This window comes from Quercus suber, unplaced genomic scaffold (genome assembly GCF_002906115.3).
Source record: "Quercus suber isolate HL8 unplaced genomic scaffold, Cork oak 2.0 scaffold_584, whole genome shotgun sequence".
NCBI lineage: Eukaryota > Viridiplantae > Streptophyta > Magnoliopsida > Fagales > Fagaceae > Quercus > Quercus suber.
The window spans coordinates 393138-411732 of NW_027070029.1; the positions used below are offsets into that span (position 1 = coordinate 393138).

The 18595-nt window shown below is 32.2% G+C and overlaps 1 protein-coding gene and 2 pseudogenes across 1 annotated transcript; all 3 read left to right on the forward strand.

Moving 5' to 3' along the window:
• Positions 1–4295: 4295 nt before the first annotated feature.
• LOC112039222 (TMV resistance protein N) lies at positions 4296–4805 on the forward strand. The gene has a single exon (XM_065764792.1). The coding sequence runs from the start codon at positions 4296–4298 to the stop codon at positions 4803–4805; it is 510 nt and encodes a 169-aa protein (XP_065620864.1).
• A 3048-nt stretch (positions 4806–7853) lies between these two features.
• Positions 7854–10437, forward strand: LOC112039210 (pentatricopeptide repeat-containing protein At2g02980, chloroplastic-like; annotated as a pseudogene).
• Positions 10438–10747: 310 nt separating this feature from the next.
• Positions 10748–11479, forward strand: LOC112039209 (extracellular ribonuclease LE-like; annotated as a pseudogene).
• The last annotated feature ends 7116 nt before the right edge of the window (positions 11480–18595 follow it).

An 18595-nucleotide genomic window follows, 5' to 3' on the forward strand; every position in this document is an offset into this window, starting at 1 on the left:
TTAGAAGGACTGATGTAGTGAATTTTTGAGGCAAAATGTGTAAAAACAGCTTCTTTTTCTATTTTACATGATTTTACATACACGGGTGCGAATGCTCTCAGAAAATTATTAGAGGAGACTACTGTACAGTATAGTACCTTCGTGGAAATCACATGTTTACAGTGCTACCATTGTAGTTTACTTCAAACAATAACATTCTCTTTTTAGGTTTTGAAGTATTTTATAGAGGTTTTTTTTTGGCATTTTAATAATTTTTATAGTTTACCAAAAAAAAAATTATAAGTAAAATTAATATATTAGTATGTACAATTTTGTTAATATAAATTATAATAACTTCATCAATAAGTAGTATAAGATTACTATCATTTAATGAGGTGATAAAATTAAAGTAATGTGAAATATTTTGTAACTTCTAAAGTTGTTTTAAAAATCTCTCAAAGCTAATGCACTTCTGTTATATGCTTAGTTTTTATTTAATTTTATTATTTAAAATTTTATTTTTGTTATTAGGAGTTAGTTAATTAAATAATGATAGGATAAATTGTTAGTTAGGCTACTTTGAATCAGTTTATTAATCAGTTTGGGGGAATTCTCTTGAAGTAACCAATAAACCAATTAGGTTCATAACAACTTTAGTGCATTTCTTTTTATTCCCTTGCTTATGTGCTTAAATCTATTTATCTCACCAAGTAATAATAAAAAAAATAAACTAGTTTTTCTATAATCTATATAAAAAAAAGAAAGAAAGGAGAGTTTAAGTGGTATTGTTTGGCACATAGATAACGGTTTTGTCGAGTCATTCTGGTTTTGTTACTCAGTCAATACCACTGAAGTTTTTTTTTAATATTTTACGGATAGAAAGAGAGAGTGTTCGGTGATATTGTGAGAGGAGGGAGAGGGAACGTGAAGCGTCGGTGGATTATATTATGGTGTAAGAAAATGGGTGATTGGACATGATTTGACAAGTAAATAGTTTAACTAATATGACTATTATTACTTTACTACCCCTACGTATATGTATAGTACAAAGCATTGTGAGGTTTTTTAGTCTTTTGACAAGTAAATAGTTTAACGAATATGACCGTAATTACTTTATTACTCCTACGTATGTGTATAGTACAAAGCAACATTGTGTGGTTTTTTGGTCTTTTTGTCTCATATTTACTCCAGCTGCTCCCAAATCGATCCCACAGAAGATGGTTTTATTTTGTCTGATTTTTTTTTTTTTTTTTACGTTTTTGGCCCTTTTTCTTCTTCTTTTTTTCTTTTCTGTTTTTTTTTTTTTTTTTTTTTAATCCAGCGCCTGATGCACTGTTCATGAGACATGAACAGTCTCATGAACAGTGCACCAGGGCATAAGGCAAATGCACAGTAAATTTATTAATGAACAGTATGTAAACACAAATTCTTCCAATTGTAGAAAATTAAACAATTGAAAAGAAATACGGTTTGCAAATATAAATTTGTATTGATGTATAATGAGTACAATCTCTATTTCAATTCTTTTACAAAAGAATACCCTCTGATTCTATCTTCATTGAACTTGACTCGAACAAGGAATCTTCTTGACTTTAGTTGAAAGATGGATTGAACAATCTCCACAACAAATCTCTAGCTTCGAGCTTATTAGAGATTTATTGTTTTTCAAGTCTTGGAATATGAAGGCTTTTAGGTTGAAGTTCTTCGGGGCTTTAGAGGCTTGATCCGTTGAGCTTCAAGGATTTGAGGTTTGTTGAAGTTTATGGAGGCTTTTTTCAGCTTAATTCCAATAGAACTTCAAAGAACTTATTTGAATGTTCTTCGTGTGTTCTTGAGGCAGAATTTCTCCAGAGCTTTTACGTCTTAGCCAAATTCTCTTTTTCTTTCAATGAGAGGAGGTATGCCCTCTATTTATAGTGATTTCAGAAGATAAGCTCCTCTTTGAATTGATATGCTTGAAAATATGTAGTAGGCTCCTGATTGGCCCAAATTTTGCTTAGAGATAATTATTTCTATTTATCTATTTTGATAAATATCACATGTTGATATAGATAATAATCAACAAAGATAAATAATTATCTCTATTTAATTTATTTATTTTAATAAAGATAATTATCCATCAATTTTAAATATGAAATTTACCTTTATTTTGTGGGCCAAATGACACGTGGCAAATTTTGATATGCCAATGTGATGTCAATTTGGATGACACATGTCATCATCTAATTTGATTAATTTAATGACATTAATTTAGAATTTGCCACTAAATTTTGATGTGGCAATTTGAGATTGGCTTAAAATTTTGCCTCCTACACAGTAATTAAAATATTTTTTAATAGTCTCATGAACAGTGCACCAGGGCATAAGGCAAATGCACAGTAAATTTATTAATGAACAGTAATTAAAATATTTTTTAATTGTTTTCAATTCTCAGTCTTCAATTTTTAGCAAAATAAGCGGTATTCAAACGCATACAAAATGTGGGGCCTTTATTGCCTTTTAGGAGAAACGTGTGAGTGTGACCATTAAAATGTGTGGTCCTTAAAATTAGATAGTAAATAATAATAACAATCTAAAAAAAAAAAACTAAGCAATAATTAATAATTTTTTATTGAAAATTGAATGAATAAATTCATTCCAAATTACATAGATTTAAAAAATTAAAACTATGATCATTAAAAAAAAAACCCATTGAAAAATATGATTGCTGAAAATTATATTTAAAAAAAGTTAACTTTTATTGAAGCAAGTTTTACACACATTATGTGGAATTCAAGTAAAAGCCCATTGTGTAGAATTCAAATAAAGGTTTGTGCACATAAAGGATTATTCATACACCAGAGAGAAGCAGATCATGATCATAGAAACAATCGCTACCACTCCAGCAACAATGGTAGCATCTTTGGATTAAATTCAGCTTAAAGGTCTTGTATTTGCTCATTATTATAAGTTGTAGGAACGTAGATTTCTGGTTATGTTTATAATATTAATCACTCATACACACTATTTACACTAAACTACTCTTCTATATAAATTATTAGTGTTCATTCTAAATCATACAGAGAAATTAATTTTTAATTAAAAAATAAAATAATAGAATCAGAATATTATAAGTGGAGTTGTGGTGTACCTTTGTGTTAGAATATTTTTGCCTCTTCCTTTTATGTGAGTTTGTTTCTCAAAATAAAAAAATTCTCTCAGTAATTTACACATGCCTTACACGTGCTTTAAAACTAGTTTAAAAAAAAAAAGTCAGTAATTTATTTAAAAGCACTTTTTATTCCCAATCTCATTAAAATGTAATATTTATTTCTTTCTTTTTCTATTTCTTTTACTTTCACACTCATTCTCTCTTTCTCAAATAAGCTCTCAGACTCTCCACCGATTCATCATCAAACTCTCGTCCTCCTCAAACTCTCACAGATTAACCCATCATCCTCCTCATCCATCATCCTCACCGATTCATCATCGTCCTCACCGCCGCCACCGAAGCTCACACACCATCGTACCGAAGCTCACGCATCATCGCCGACCCACACACCACCGCCGACCCGATTCATCATCTTCCTCACCCATCTTCGAAGCCCAGCTCCGTTCATCCATCATCCTTCGCCGATCTGTTGATTTTGCATTTGGGTATGTCTGTGTGTGTTTGCATATGGGTCTCAATTTGCTTTGTTTACTTATGTGTGTGTGTTTGCATATGGGTCTCAATTGGCAGTGTAGTGTGAGTACCTGTGTGTGAGTGGTCTTTGCATTGGGTGAGATTTTTTGCATGTGTTTTTGATTAAATGATCATTTAAATCAAAATTATAATTGATTGTTCAGCTGTTTTGTGATGCTTTGGTTTGAGTGTTGTGAAATGTCTGATTGGCGTGTGTATGGGGATTTTAAGTACTAATAGAACATAGTGAACGTGAATTTTGTTAGCAGTGGATATAAATTGTTATGTATGTATGTATGTATGTTCTTTGGAATATTTTTACAAAAGTATTATAATTTTGATTAATTGATCATTTAAATCAAAATTTATAATTTGCTATTACGTGGCTGTGGCTGTGGTGGTGACCGTGGTTGTTATGATTATTATTTATTGTAGTGGGTGTATATTATTTTATTAAATTGAATATATTTTGTTGTGCTAAAAGTTAAAATAAAACTATTAATATTGGGTATTTTGCAAAATAAAAAAGCAAAATAAATAAAGTAGCTTTTATTTATTTATGGCTCCTTCAACGTGGATGCACCCATTTTTGGCTTCATTATATCTGATACATATCTATTTTGTAGTTCAAGAATCGCCAATTTAATATCCGATGGCTTTTATGGGCACAGAAAGCGCATCCTCATCTTCTTCTTCTATCATGTCTGGATTTAAATATGATGTCTTTCTTAGCTTCAGAGGCAGTGACACCCGTAAAAATTTCACAGACCATCTATATGCTGCTTTGAATCAGAAAGGTATATTCACATTCAGGGATGATGAAAAACTTGAGCGTGGAACATTCATTGCTCCAGAGCTCTTGAGAGCAATAGAAGAATCGAGATTTGCTGTTGTCATTATCTCACAAGACTACGCTTCATCGAGTTGGTGTTTGGTTGAACTAGCAAAGATTGTTGAGTGCATGGAAAAGGCGAGGCTTATAGTTTTGCCTGTTTTTCACTACATAGATCCTAGTGATGTGAGGAATCTAAAGAATACTTTTGGAGAAGCCTTTGCTGAACATGAAGTGCGTTTCAAAGATAACATAGAGGAAGTATACAAATGGAAAGCTGCTTTGACACAAGTTGCTAAAATTGCTGGATGGGATTTACGAGACAAGTAAGAATTTCTTCACTTGACCGTACGATCACTTTCTTTTCTTGTCTTTTTGCTTTTGATTTTCTACTGGCTAGTGATATTTAAGTCAATCAAATTCCAACTTTGATAATTGAGTAACTTTTGCAAAGTTTGTATATAGTCAATTACACTTCAAAGGGAAATTGATGAGTTTCAGTTTCTCGTATAAATTTTCAAGTCAAAAATATTATATAAATCACACATAAGTTACTTTATGTATATTTGTTAAAGACAGCAAGTCACAAGTCCATCATTCTTGTCTAATTCCATTGTAGAAAATACAGCTAGTATTCCATTCATGCCCTCTAAACTTGTCTATTCTTAGTATTTTAATTTTTTTTAAAGTAATGCACCAATATTCTTTGAGGTTTCACAAGATGACACGCATTTCCAAACATTTCAAGATATGACACTCTCGTTCTCGAAATTCTATGAAATACAGATAAGTTCATCTCCCCTCAAATCATTACTTTTCTAATTGAATATTCCATTATATAGGACTGTTGTTTTAAGAGGTGTGATGAACTTATTTGTTGCATCTGGGGTGAAGCCAGACCAGCAGGGTGGGCACAATTGCCCCCAACCCCACCCCTCTATTCCCTCAAGTTCTCTTAAAAATTAAGATTTCAGTTTTGTGTGTATAAAATATTCTTAATTTAAATTTTTTAATTGAAAATAACACTCTCCAAAAGAACAAAAAAAATCTTATTTGTAACCTTAAAATAATAACATGATATACATTCACATAGAATTATATATCTGTCATTATCTAAAAAAAAAAATTATAATATGATATATTATCGCAATATCCCCTATCAATCTGCCAATTTTTATTTGTTGTTGTTTTCAGAATTCTTTGAAACTGCTATATACTTTAGTCTTTTAACTCTCCCAATATAATCAAGGAAAAAAAATTCTTATTTGTAGCATAAAAATTTGACATGGTATGTTTTCACAATTTTTTCTAACCAATTTTTTGAGTTTTATTTGTTGTTTTAAAACTTTTTTGTACATTGCAATATACATTTTAAAGGACTTTAAAAAATCAAAGACATACATAGAGCATTTAAAATTTTTTGAATATGTGACCATACTATTAATACTTCCAAGTTAATTTATTTTTCATCTCACTTTTAAGCATTCAAATTATATGTTTTACATCTTCTCAAAAAAAAAAAATTATATGTTTTACTTCTTTGAAATATATATATTGTGAAGTAAAAACTAAGCATGTTAATTGAGTAGTTCAATAAGCTACTTCTAAATTCCTTTTCTAATCAAAAGGGAATAATACATGATGAGCAATTTGCATGCTCAATTAAGTGGTATCCTTACAAGGAGTTTTTCATGAATTGTAAAAAATTTAAAGATAATTCTAAGATAATGCCTAAAGTTCCCATAAAAGAATAAGATAATTCCTAAAGCCCTAAACATTCAATTTTTTTTTATTAAAAAAAAGGTTAATTTAAACATATCAAGAAAATCTACTTTGTTAAATATGTGAATGAATTTCATATAATAAATAAGGGTTTGTTTGGTAGGAGGATTTTTGTTTTGTTTTAAAAAAGTATGAAAATAATTTTCAAAAAATTGAATATGAAAGAGAAAGTGAAACTAATTTTCAAAGAATAATTTTTACATTATATGTGTTTGGCTCCACATTTAAGAACAATTTTCAAAATATTAAAAAAATAATGTTTGGGAGACCATTTCTACTTTCAGATTAAAAAAGAAAAAAAATCATTCTATAGCAAGTAATGTGTAGATTACTTTTTTTGGGGCAACGGTAAGTTTCAAAATTGAAATGTGGGAATAAAACTAATGTACTTTTTTTTTATATATGATAAAATTCAAATTTGTGATAAAGGTAAACTTCTTAAATTAAGAGATGGAAGAGTTTGGGCAAATCTATGGGGTCCATTATTTTCAATTTATTACCGGCTATGTCATTAAAAATATTTTATGTATCTTGAAAACATCTTCTTGGCCGTTTCCAATATCCAATTTTCAATCGGGAAAATAGGAAATAATTTTATGAAAACTGTATTTAGAAAGGATCAATTAACTATAGATTCTAGTGTGGAACCTATCATTTTATGGTTTCCAAAAAAAAATAATTGTGTTTAAATCCTCTACCAAACAGGTCCAAGATACAAAATATTTGCATTTAAATATTAATTCTAAACACCACATCACATCACAAAATGACATAATTTTATGAAATAAACCAAAATAAAATTTATTTTTAAAAAATAATTTAAAATAACATTACTTTAATAAGTAACAGTAAAAAAATTTCGTGTTATAAATTAATCAACTACATCAACTAATCTTGTGCACTTACAAACTATTTTAAATTTTAAGGGTTGCAAACTCCTTTGAGATTCCTTCTCAAAAAAAAAAAAAAAAAAAAAAAAAACTCCTTTGAGATTGTCTCATTAGTTACAAAATAAAGTTTTTTTTGTTTTAATTTTATAACAAACAATAGTCAATTTTTCGAGATTTGAGCATGGAAATCATATTGTAAAAGGGATAGAATAAAAGGAGGATAATCCTCAAGGCAAACCTGGGAGACCTCCTTAGTCCTCAGCTTGTAATGTCCTTGCCAAAGTATGAACAACTCTCTTGCCCTATTAAATATAGGAAAAAGAAACAATTAATAATCCTCATAATAATTAATTAGATTTTTACTTTTTAGAATTTTCTTTCTTTAGAAGAGGAGAATTACGAGGAAAAAAATTATGGGATTGAAAGTTTTCAAATTATTCTCGAAAACTCTAGAATGATCTTTTCAACAATATTAAAATTTTCCAACGTATCAACAAACTACCTATGTTTATCTAATACATACATGCAATTCGTCTTTTATATTTCCTTCTATGTTTTAAAAAATATTGCAATTAATCAATTAATGTATTTTTTTTTTTTTACAAGACTAGTTATTTATTATCAAAAGTATAAAGCCCCCCGTCAATGTCCTTTCCCTTACTTACTTGCCATTTATCTAATATTCTAATTGCCTATCCCCATTTTGGTGACATTTCTTTTATACTAAATCTACATGAAGCAAAACTACATGAAGCAAAACTGGTGTCTTCTCCATCTTCCCATTTTTCTGACCTACCAAACTGACCTTAAGTTGTCTTCTGCCACATCCTTAGTTGAATTTGTAAATCTGGGCAATCATGGATATCAATTGATCACTTCGTTTTATTTTGCATGTCATTCTTGGACTTCTACTTTGTTAGGTATTCAGGATCCAAAATTAGTATACCCTTTTTACTCCATTTCATCAAGAAAAAAAAAAAAAAAAGACGTGAATGGAATGTTCATAGAATGCGAAAATTTGAATATCTATTAAAATGGTCGATCTTAAGTACCACTTGCACCGTGCCCGATAGAAAGCAAGGAAGTGAAGGAACATACCCGTAAATGCTGTCTAATAAGATGTCCAATGACCATGTTGGTTTTGTAGACAAGGTCCCTTTAGTCACAACCAGTAAGCAATAATTACATGGACGTGAGTACCATGCGAACTTGACAAGTCTTTCCCTGCACAACCTCTCTGTCACACAAAAACAAACACAACACAACACAACCAACACATATGGCAGCAGCTAACGCTCTCCAAATCAGCCCATTTTCTTCTTCTCCTCCAAAACCCAACACAATAATAACCTCTTCTCCTCTGTCTCTCTAACCCCATTGCACTTCTCTCAGAGAGCTCAAGCAAATCCAAGCCTTTACCATCAAAACCCACCTCCAAAATGACATTACTGTCCTCACCAAGCTCATCAGGACCATGCCCACAAACTGTTCGACCAAATTCTCCAACCAGACATTGTCGTCTTCAACTCTATGGCCCGTGGATACTTCCGCTACAATGCCCCTCTTCAGGCCATTTTGCTCTTTTCTGATATCCTATGCTCTGGCATTGTCCCTGATGACCATACCTTCCCTTCTCTTCTCAAGGCATGTGCAAGCTCTGAGGTATTGCAAGAAGGTAAACAATTGCATTGCCTTGCTACCAAACTTGGTCTCAACCATAACATATATGTATGTCCCACATTGATAAATATGTATACTGAGTGCAATGATGTGAACGCGCTGTTGTTTGTTATAATGCAATAAACACAGGATATGCTCGAAGTAGTCGGCCCAATGAGGCATTGTCATTGTTTCGTGAATTGCAAGTGAGTGATCTCAAGCCTACTGATGTAACGCTGCTTAGCATACTTTCATCTTGTGCTTTGTTAGGAGCATTAGACTTAGGGAGGTGGAGACATGAGTATGTGAAGATACATGGTTTTGATAAATATGTAAAGGTCAAAACTGCTCTTAAGATATGTATGCAAAGTTTTGAAGCTTGGATGATGGCATAATGCAGTTTGCGAACATGTCAGTAAGAGATACACAGGCTTGGTCAGCCATAGTTATGGCATGCGCAACTCATGGGCATGGTTCCAACGCCATATCATTGTTTGAAGAAATGAAGAGGGTGAGAGTGCGACCTGATGAGATTACATTTTTGAGTCTTTTAAAGGCTTGCAGCCACACTGGCTTAGTAAGGGAAGGTTGTGAGCATTTCTATAGCATGAGTAACAAGTATGGGATTATTCCGGGTATCAAGCACTATGGATGTATGGTGGATTTGCTTAGTCGAGCTGGTCACTTAGATGAGGCTTATAAGTTCATCGATGGATTACCAATTTAGCCCACTCCCATACTTTGGCAAACCTTGGTATCTGCTTGTAGCAGCAATGGCAATGTAGAATTGGCAAAGTGAGTGATTAGATGAATTTTTGAACTGGATGACTCTCATGGAGGAGACTCTGTAATCTTATTGAACTTGTGTGCAAGGGCTGGAAGATGGGAAGATGTGAATTATTTGAGGAAACTGATGAAAGACAAGGGGGTGGTGAAGGTACCTGGGTGTAGTTCAGTGGAGTTGAACAATGTAGTGCATGAATTCTTCTCTGGGGAGGGAGTGCAATCTGTTTCTACAGATTTGCTCCGGGCACTTGACAAGTTAGTCAAGGAATTGAAGTTGGTTGGGTATGTTACTGATATTTCTTTAGTTTTCATGAAGACATGGAAGATGAGGACAAAGAAATTACTCTAAGATATCATAGTGAGAAATAGGCTATTGCTTTTGGACTTCTAAACTCTCACCCTGGTACAAAAATTCGGGTAGTGAAGAATCTATGTGGGGATTGTCTCTATACAGCAAATTGTACAAGTCATAATCAACAATGAGTAATGAATTATATAAATCTAGCAAGTTGATGATCCGTACCAGCTTCTGGGTTTAGGCAAATGTATGATGCAAGAATGTGCATCTTTGGAATCTATTTGTACAAAATTGGTTCCAAAGAGTGGAATAAAGCCTTTTGTTGATTTATACAGATAAAAAATTGGTTCCAAAAAGTGGAATAAAGCCTTTATTAATTTAGGCAAATCAATTACTTTTAAAGTCAACTTTTAAACACAAAGCTAAGGAAAATGAGGTGGCAGAAGTTTTTCCTGCTCTCAATGAGGACATTTTACAGGTCTAAGTGTCTTTTTGTTGCTATTTTTTGTGGTTGGTTTTCTGTAACTTTTTATGTATCAAGGAAAAAGAAGAAGTCAAAGTTAGTTGTTTCAATATGATAAGTAAATAATAATTTTATTAAATTTATTTTTTTCACAAAAATACAGACAAAACCAATGAAGCTGTGGAAATAAGTCAATACTTTTGTCCCAAATTCGTCCCAAACTCCCAATGTGAAAGGCTAATCATGGGCATTTGTTTCACACAACACAAGTGATAAATTAATAGTAATAACGGTAAGCATATGCTGCACCAAATATTCTGTCCACACGTACAATTTTGCCTATAAATACTGCCATTCACATCATGAAACTATCACCCTAAGTCCAAAAACAAATTCCACACCTCACACACACACACACACACACACAGATGAAAGTATGGAACCCCATTGTGCAATCTTCATCAAGCTTTTATTAGTACAATGCCTAGCAATTGGCTGTGTTTCAGAGAGTTTCAATTTCTTCTACCTTGTACAACAGGTGAGTAGGATTATTTAAGAGAGAGATCATCCTTTTGAACACTAACTACTCTTATTTGATGTTGTCATAACATCAGAACTTTTTTCTTGATTTCACCCCTCTAAATCTCTAATGCAGTGGCCTGGATAGTACTATGACACAAAACAAAGTTGTTGCTATCCAACAACAGGAAAACCCAAAACTGATTTCAGCATTCAATGGCTTTGGCCTAATTACAATGATGACTCATACCTGTCCAACTGCAATCTTAACAGCCCTTTCGTGAAATCCAAGGTACCAATTTCTCATTAGGAAAGTGTTAAAGTTGTTATCAATTTTACAATATGAAACTTATAAACTAGCTTGATAATAAAGGTAATTGGTGCTACATCGACAACATAAGTACTTAAATTCCATCACTAATAAAGTTCATTGTATATCATTCTATAGATTTCAATTAGCAGAATGCAAGTAAGTTGGCCAACACTGACCTGCCCAAGCAGCAGTGGTTCCTCATTTTGGTCAGATGAATGGGAGAAACATGGGACTTACTATCAATTATTTTATATTGAACGAGGTGCTTTGCAGTTTTTATTAAAATTTCTCTAAGAATCTTTTTTAAATAGAAAATCCTAGCTGGTCGATTGTTACGACCTTTGGGAACATGGTACAAAAATACAGAGAATGTTTGACCACGGAATAGAAATAAGGAACCAAGCCAACAAAAACTTAGGCATACACGTCCAAACAAAAAAAAAAAAAATTATGCACAAAGGGTTCATCCTATTACTTTAATTTAGTAGCTTTCCTTCTTTGCCATTTGAGTTTCAGCTTATCGGCTTTTTCCAATTACCTTCGTCTATAGCCTTTAGGGTGCTATCTTTAGAAGCAGCTGCCACAGTAATAACTTTAGCTCCTGTATATAGAGAAACAACTTTAACATTGATAGTGCAAAGAAGTAGTTATTGAAACATTGACCATTAGAAGGAAGCAGATATTTCCATATTGGCGAGCAAAGGATAGATGAAAAACCTATCTTAAGAAACCAAGTTGGATTAAAGAAATGTATAAAATTATTACTAAATTAATTCAGAGATACAAAGTTTTTAAACAATTCAAGGCAGAGAGGTCCCAAGTTCAGGTGCAACAACAGTTACTTTTGGCATTTTTGGGAAGTAAGAAGCAATTTAGATTATCAATCACTGTATTTGGTAGGTAACAAGCAATTTAGGTTATCAATATTTTGCATATTTTAACTTCCTAACAACGGGGAAGAAATACCCTTTCTTTATCTCATATTTAGGCTTCTTATAAACATCCTTTTCCCCTTTTAGTAACAACATCACCGCCTTAAAGCAGTCCCCATGAATCAAAATTCCTAAGAAAATCTAAACATCCACATAAAGCATATATTAATCTCCAAAAGGAATATAAGCAAAGCACTTACCAATAGGACTACTATTTTAATAGGAAATTTCTTCCTCAAAGCCAAAGCTTATCTAAAAAAAATTTAGTGAAGCATAGAGGAAATCAAATGCAACCCATACCCATGAAATGGTAATGATTATAACAAATTTGTATTTCTATTGCAATTATAGTGCATAATGGTATGTTTACTATTTTCCATACCTTCTGTTGTTTAGTTTGTAAAGTTTATTTAATACTTATCCTTCTAAATTGCATTACACGGGCATGTACAATCAAATTTTAATCTGGCTAAGCATTAGAACACAATCAATGATTTAAGAAAAAGAAAAAAAAATGTTGGTATTGTTTCTTGGTTCTCTCAGTTTGCTATTTCACATAAACAATGCTTGGGCACAATTTCTAGTTAAGATATCTATCATTCAAGGATTCAGATAGAAGTTTGGATACAAAATAACTTTCACTAAGGAAACATGGTTCTATTAACCTCAACAGAAAACTGCAAGTCCTTTCTAGAGATCACAGCAAAGTAGGACAAAATGTGAAGAACTTGAGAGAGAGAGAGAGAGACTAACAATTAGATAAAAAGGTAGATTCAATGCTAAAGTATGATAAACCTGTACCAGTTTTCTATATAACACAAACAATGCTTGGGACACAATTTCCAGTTAAGATTTCATTGGTGGATTCACATTGAAGTTAAGATACAAAATAACTTTCAGTAAGGATGGAAAGTTTTCTATAATATTTTTTTGCCTTGTACTTCCTGAGTGATGGAAAGTTTGGTTTAGGCATTCTTACAAACACTTTAAGGGAGTAAATAACACATGCCACTAACCTAAATCTTCAACTTTTAGTACAACTTTAAACAATGAATAATTCTTTGACTTTCAATTCCAAATTCATTGAAAACTAGTACCAAAACAATAATTAAGCTCCACAAAGTTACACAACATTCCAAATCATCACACCAGTATATCTTAAACCCAGTAAAAGAAGACAGAAATTACATAAATAATTACCAAGTACTTACCATCTAAGCACTCTAAATTATCACACACTCGAGCTGACCTAATACAGAATATTGCATGCTAAACCAAATTAAACAACTCCAACACCACCAATATAAATAAGAACATGAAATATAAAGAAAATTTCCAATACCAATAGCAGGAAAAACAAAGAGAAAGTAAGAATAACACAGAATGGATACTCACAATGTGGATCATGTGGTTGTGAGAGATGTAGAGGAAGTATTACAGTATAGCTTGCTGGGGACATCAACCAATAATATTGAAAGAAAAATTGAGAGTATGAAAGCTTATGTAGGTTTCGTGGCCTGCGATTGACAGACCCTTCACTAGTAACCTTTTTTGAATATTCATAACACTCTTGGCTCTACAACTTAATTGAGGAGAGAGTCTGTATTAGAGTAAAGAGAGAAAACTGTAAAGAGCAATTATCAGGTGGTAATCGAATGGTTGGGTTTTAAAAATAAAGCATTAAAAAATTACTAATGGTGATGTGTAAATTTGTGAGACCTCTAAAGCTTACGTGGCATAATTTTAGAAGATCAACAAAAAGTCAAACGCTTCAACTTTATAGTATTTATAGATAATGAGAACAAACTAAGATTTTTGAATCGCTTGAATTTTTAAAAAATGTACAAAATGATTTCTTTTACCTCCACATTTCTTTTAAGTTTGATATGTAGTCTTCAGCGAATGCATACAAACTACAAAAGTGAGCTTAATCTTCACAAGTTTTCTTGTGCTCAACATCCTAATTAGGAGCTTTCTCACATTTTCCTTCTGCATTGTTCTCACTTTTAAATCAGATCTCTCTATCCAACATCTTTCCCCTACTTTTCAAAAGGAAGCTACAGTAGCACTTGATCATTGTTGATAAACAACAGTACTAGCCTTCAACTATTTATGCAGAAAAGCATACATTTTACGAGACACTTACCAGGAAAAAATAATGGAGCTAGATAACCTGTTTCATAAAATAAACTTCACCAGCATGATTTTAAGTAGTCCAATAATGATTATGTAGATTTCCATTCCTAAATTGCTAATAGAAATTGCAAGTGCAGGCAACATTCAGTGTCTAGAAGCAGGGGAAAAACAGAGAGAGAGAGAGACTTAAAAAACAAAGATTGGCACTAACGCTCACCCATAGCAGAAAAAATAGGAACAAGAGTACAAATAAACCTAAGATACATATAGTTCTATGTCTAAGTATTATATTCGATTGCTCCAAAATTGTTTTCCACTATCTTTAAGGGTCCAGTAGCGCACCACCTGATGTAATATTTTTTCATCATAGGTACCTTGGGGTTAAGGCAAAGGGACTCATTACAAAGCATTAGCAATATGGAAACATCTTGACAAAGTGTGGAAAACAACATTTGTTAGAGGACAGGAAAGATTGGCCTAAAATTTTAGATAATGCACAAAGCTATTAATAAATTTGAGCAGCCTAAGGCATAGGAGTGAAAATCTAGACATTGCAATTCCTCGCATGTTTAAGGGCAGAGACAGAACTGTGTTTAGAGTGAGGGGGCCATGCCACCCCTCCCCCCCCCCCCCCACTTTTTAAATAATTTTAATTTTGTATGTATATAAATAAAAATATTAAAAGATGATCCCAAAATTTATATACTTGGCCCCCCTCTCCAAAAAATTTACAAATTAACCCAAATAGAAAAAATATCTGACCTACCCTTTTGCCCAGTTGTCCCGAAAATAACCAAAAAAAACTTATAATTTTGAGATACTTCATTATTTCCCTATCTTATAAATCTATTGTTCCAAAAATTAGTTCCAAACAAAAACCAAATAAACATTGATTTTTACATTGGATAAAATCTCATGACTTTACAAGTCAAGAAATTGTTTGAATGTTATGCAGATGTAAAATAAATCCTTATAATTTATATGACTTTTTATATGATTTCTAGATAATGGAAAAATCAACTATAATGTTTGATTTTTTGAAAGAAAATACAAATAAATTCGAAGTCATTACTAATATTCTATTTTTTGAAATCATTTAACAACATTTTGAGGAATCGCTATTGATGAAATAAGTATTAATTCATTGCAACATGATTATATACTTTTGTCCACAAATACATGATTAAGATGTTAATAGACATTACGAAATTCAATGAACTTATAGTAAGCTTGCGCCCCCCCCCCCNTTACCACCTGATAATTGCTCTTTACAGTTTTCTCTCTTTACTCTAATACAGACTCTCTCCTCAATTAAGTTGTAGAGCCAAGAGTGTTATGAATATTCAAAAAAGGTTACTAGTGAAGGGTCTGTCAATCGCAGGCCACGAAACCTACATAAGCTTTCATACTCTCAATTTTTCTTTCAATATTATTGGTTGATGTCCCCAGCAAGCTATACTGTAATACTTCCTCTACATCTCTCACAACCACATGATCCACATTGTGAGTATCCATTCTGTGTTATTCTTACTTTCTCTTTGTTTTTCCTGCTATTGGTATTGGAAATTTTCTTTATATTTCATGTTCTTATTTATATTGGTGGTGTTGGAGTTGTTTAATTTGGTTTAGCATGCAATATTCTGTATTAGGTCAGCTCGAGTGTGTGATAATTTAGAGTGCTTAGATGGTAAGTACTTGGTAATTATTTATGTAATTTCTGTCTTCTTTTACTGGGTTTAAGATATACTGGTGTGATGATTTGGAATGTTGTGTAACTTTGTGGAGCTTAATTATTGTTTTGGTACTAGTTTTCAATGAATTTGGAATTGAAAGTCAAAGAATTATTCATTGTTTAAAGTTGTACTAAAAGTTGAAGATTTAGGTTAGTGGCATGTGTTATTTACTCCCTTAAAGTGTTTGTAAGAATGCCTAAACCAAACTTTCCATCACTCAGGAAGTACAAGGCAAAAAAATATTATAGAAAACTTTCCATCCTTACTGAAAGTTATTTTGTATCTTAACTTCAATGTGAATCCACCAATGAAATCTTAACTGGAAATTGTGTCCCAAGCATTGTTTGTGTTATATAGAAAACTGGTACAGGTTTATCATACTTTAGCATTGAATCTACCTTTTTATCTAATTGTTAGTCTCTCTCTCTCTCTCTCAAGTTCTTCACATTTTGTCCTACTTTGCTGTGATCTCTAGAAAGGACTTGCAGTTTTCTGTTGAGGTTAATAGAACCATGTTTCCTTAGTGAAAGTTATTTTGTATCCAAACTTCTATCTGAATCCTTGAATGATAGATATCTTAACTAGAAATTGTGCCCAAGCATTGTTTATGTGAAATAGCAAACTGAGAGAACCAAGAAACAATACCAACATTTTTTTTTCTTTTTCTTAAATCATTGATTGTGTTCTAATGCTTAGCCAGATTAAAATTTGATTGTACATGCCCGTGTAATGCAATTTAGAAGGATAAGTATTAAATAAACTTTACAAACTAAACAACAGAAGGTATGGAAAATAGTAAACATACCATTATGCACTATAATTGCAATAGAAATACAAATTTGTTATAATCATTACCATTTCATGGGTATGGGTTGCATTTGATTTCCTCTATGCTTCACTAAATTTTTTTTAGATAAGCTTTGGCTTTGAGGAAGAAATTTCCTATTAAAATAGTAGTCCTATTGGTAAGTGCTTTGCTTATATTCCTTTTGGAGATTAATATATGCTTTATGTGGATGTTTAGATTTTCTTAGGAATTTTGATTCATGGGGACTGCTTTAAGGCGGTGATGTTGTTACTAAAAGGGGAAAAGGATGTTTATAAGAAGCCTAAATATGAGATAAAGAAAGGGTATTTCTTCCCCGTTGTTAGGAAGTTAAAATATGCAAAATATTGATAACCTAAATTGCTTGTTACCTACCAAATACAGTGATTGATAATCTAAATTGCTTCTTACTTCCCAAAAATGCCAAAAGTAACTGTTGTTGCACCTGAACTTGGGACCTCTCTGCCTTGAATTGTTTAAAAACTTTGTATCTCTGAATTAATTTAGTAATAATTTTATACATTTCTTTAATCCAACTTGGTTTCTTAAGATAGGTTTTTCATCTATCCTTTGCTCGCCAATATGGAAATATCTGCTTCCTTCTAATGGTCAATGTTTCAATAACTACTTCTTTGCACTATCAATGTTAAAGTTGTTTCTCTATATACAGGAGCTAAAGTTATTACTGTGGCAGCTGCTTCTAAAGATAGCACCCTAAAGGCTATAGACGAAGGTAATTGGAAAAAGCCGATAAGCTGAAACTCAAATGGCAAAGAAGGAAAGCTACTAAATTAAAGTAATAGGATGAACCCTTTGTGCATAATTTTTTTTTTTTTTGTTTGGACGTGTATGCCTAAGTTTTTGTTGGCTTGGTTCCTTATTTCTATTCCGTGGTCAAACATTCTCTGTATTTTTGTACCATGTTCCCAAAGGTCGTAACAATCGACCAGCTAGGATTTTCTATTTAAAAAAGATTCTTAGAGAAATTTTAATAAAAACTGCAAAGCACCTCGTTCAATATAAAATAATTGATAGTAAGTCCCATGTTTCTCCCATTCATCTGACCAAAATGAGGAACCACTGCTGCTTGGGCAGGTCAGTGTTGGCCAACTTACTTGCATTCTGCTAATTGAAATCTATAGAATGATATACAATGAACTTTATTAGTGATGGAATTTAAGTACTTATGTTGTCGATGTAGCACCAATTACCTTTATTATCAAGCTAGTTTATAAGTTTCATATTGTAAAATTGATAACAACTTTAACACTTTCCTAATGAGAAATTGGTACCTTGGATTTCACGAAAGGGCTGTTAAGATTGCAGTTGGACAGGTATGAGTCATCATTGTAATTAGGCCAAAGCCATTGAATGCTGAAATCAGTTTTGGGTTTTCCTGTTGTTGGATAGCAACAACTTTGTTTTGTGTCATAGTACTATCCAGGCCACTGCATTAGAGATTTAGAGGGGTGAAATCAAGAAAAAAGTTCTGATGTTATGACAACATCAAATAAGAGTAGTTAGTGTTCAAAAGGATGATCTCTCTCTTAAATAATCCTACTCACCTGTTGTACAAGGTAGAAGAAATTGAAACTCTCTGAAACACAGCCAATTGCTAGGCATTGTACTAATAAAAGCTTGATGAAGATTGCACAATGGGGTTCCATACTTTCATCTGTGTGTGTGTGTGTGTGTGTGTGAGGTGTGGAATTTGTTTTTGGACTTAGGGTGATAGTTTCATGATGTGAATGGCAGTATTTATAGGCAAAATTGTACGTGTGGA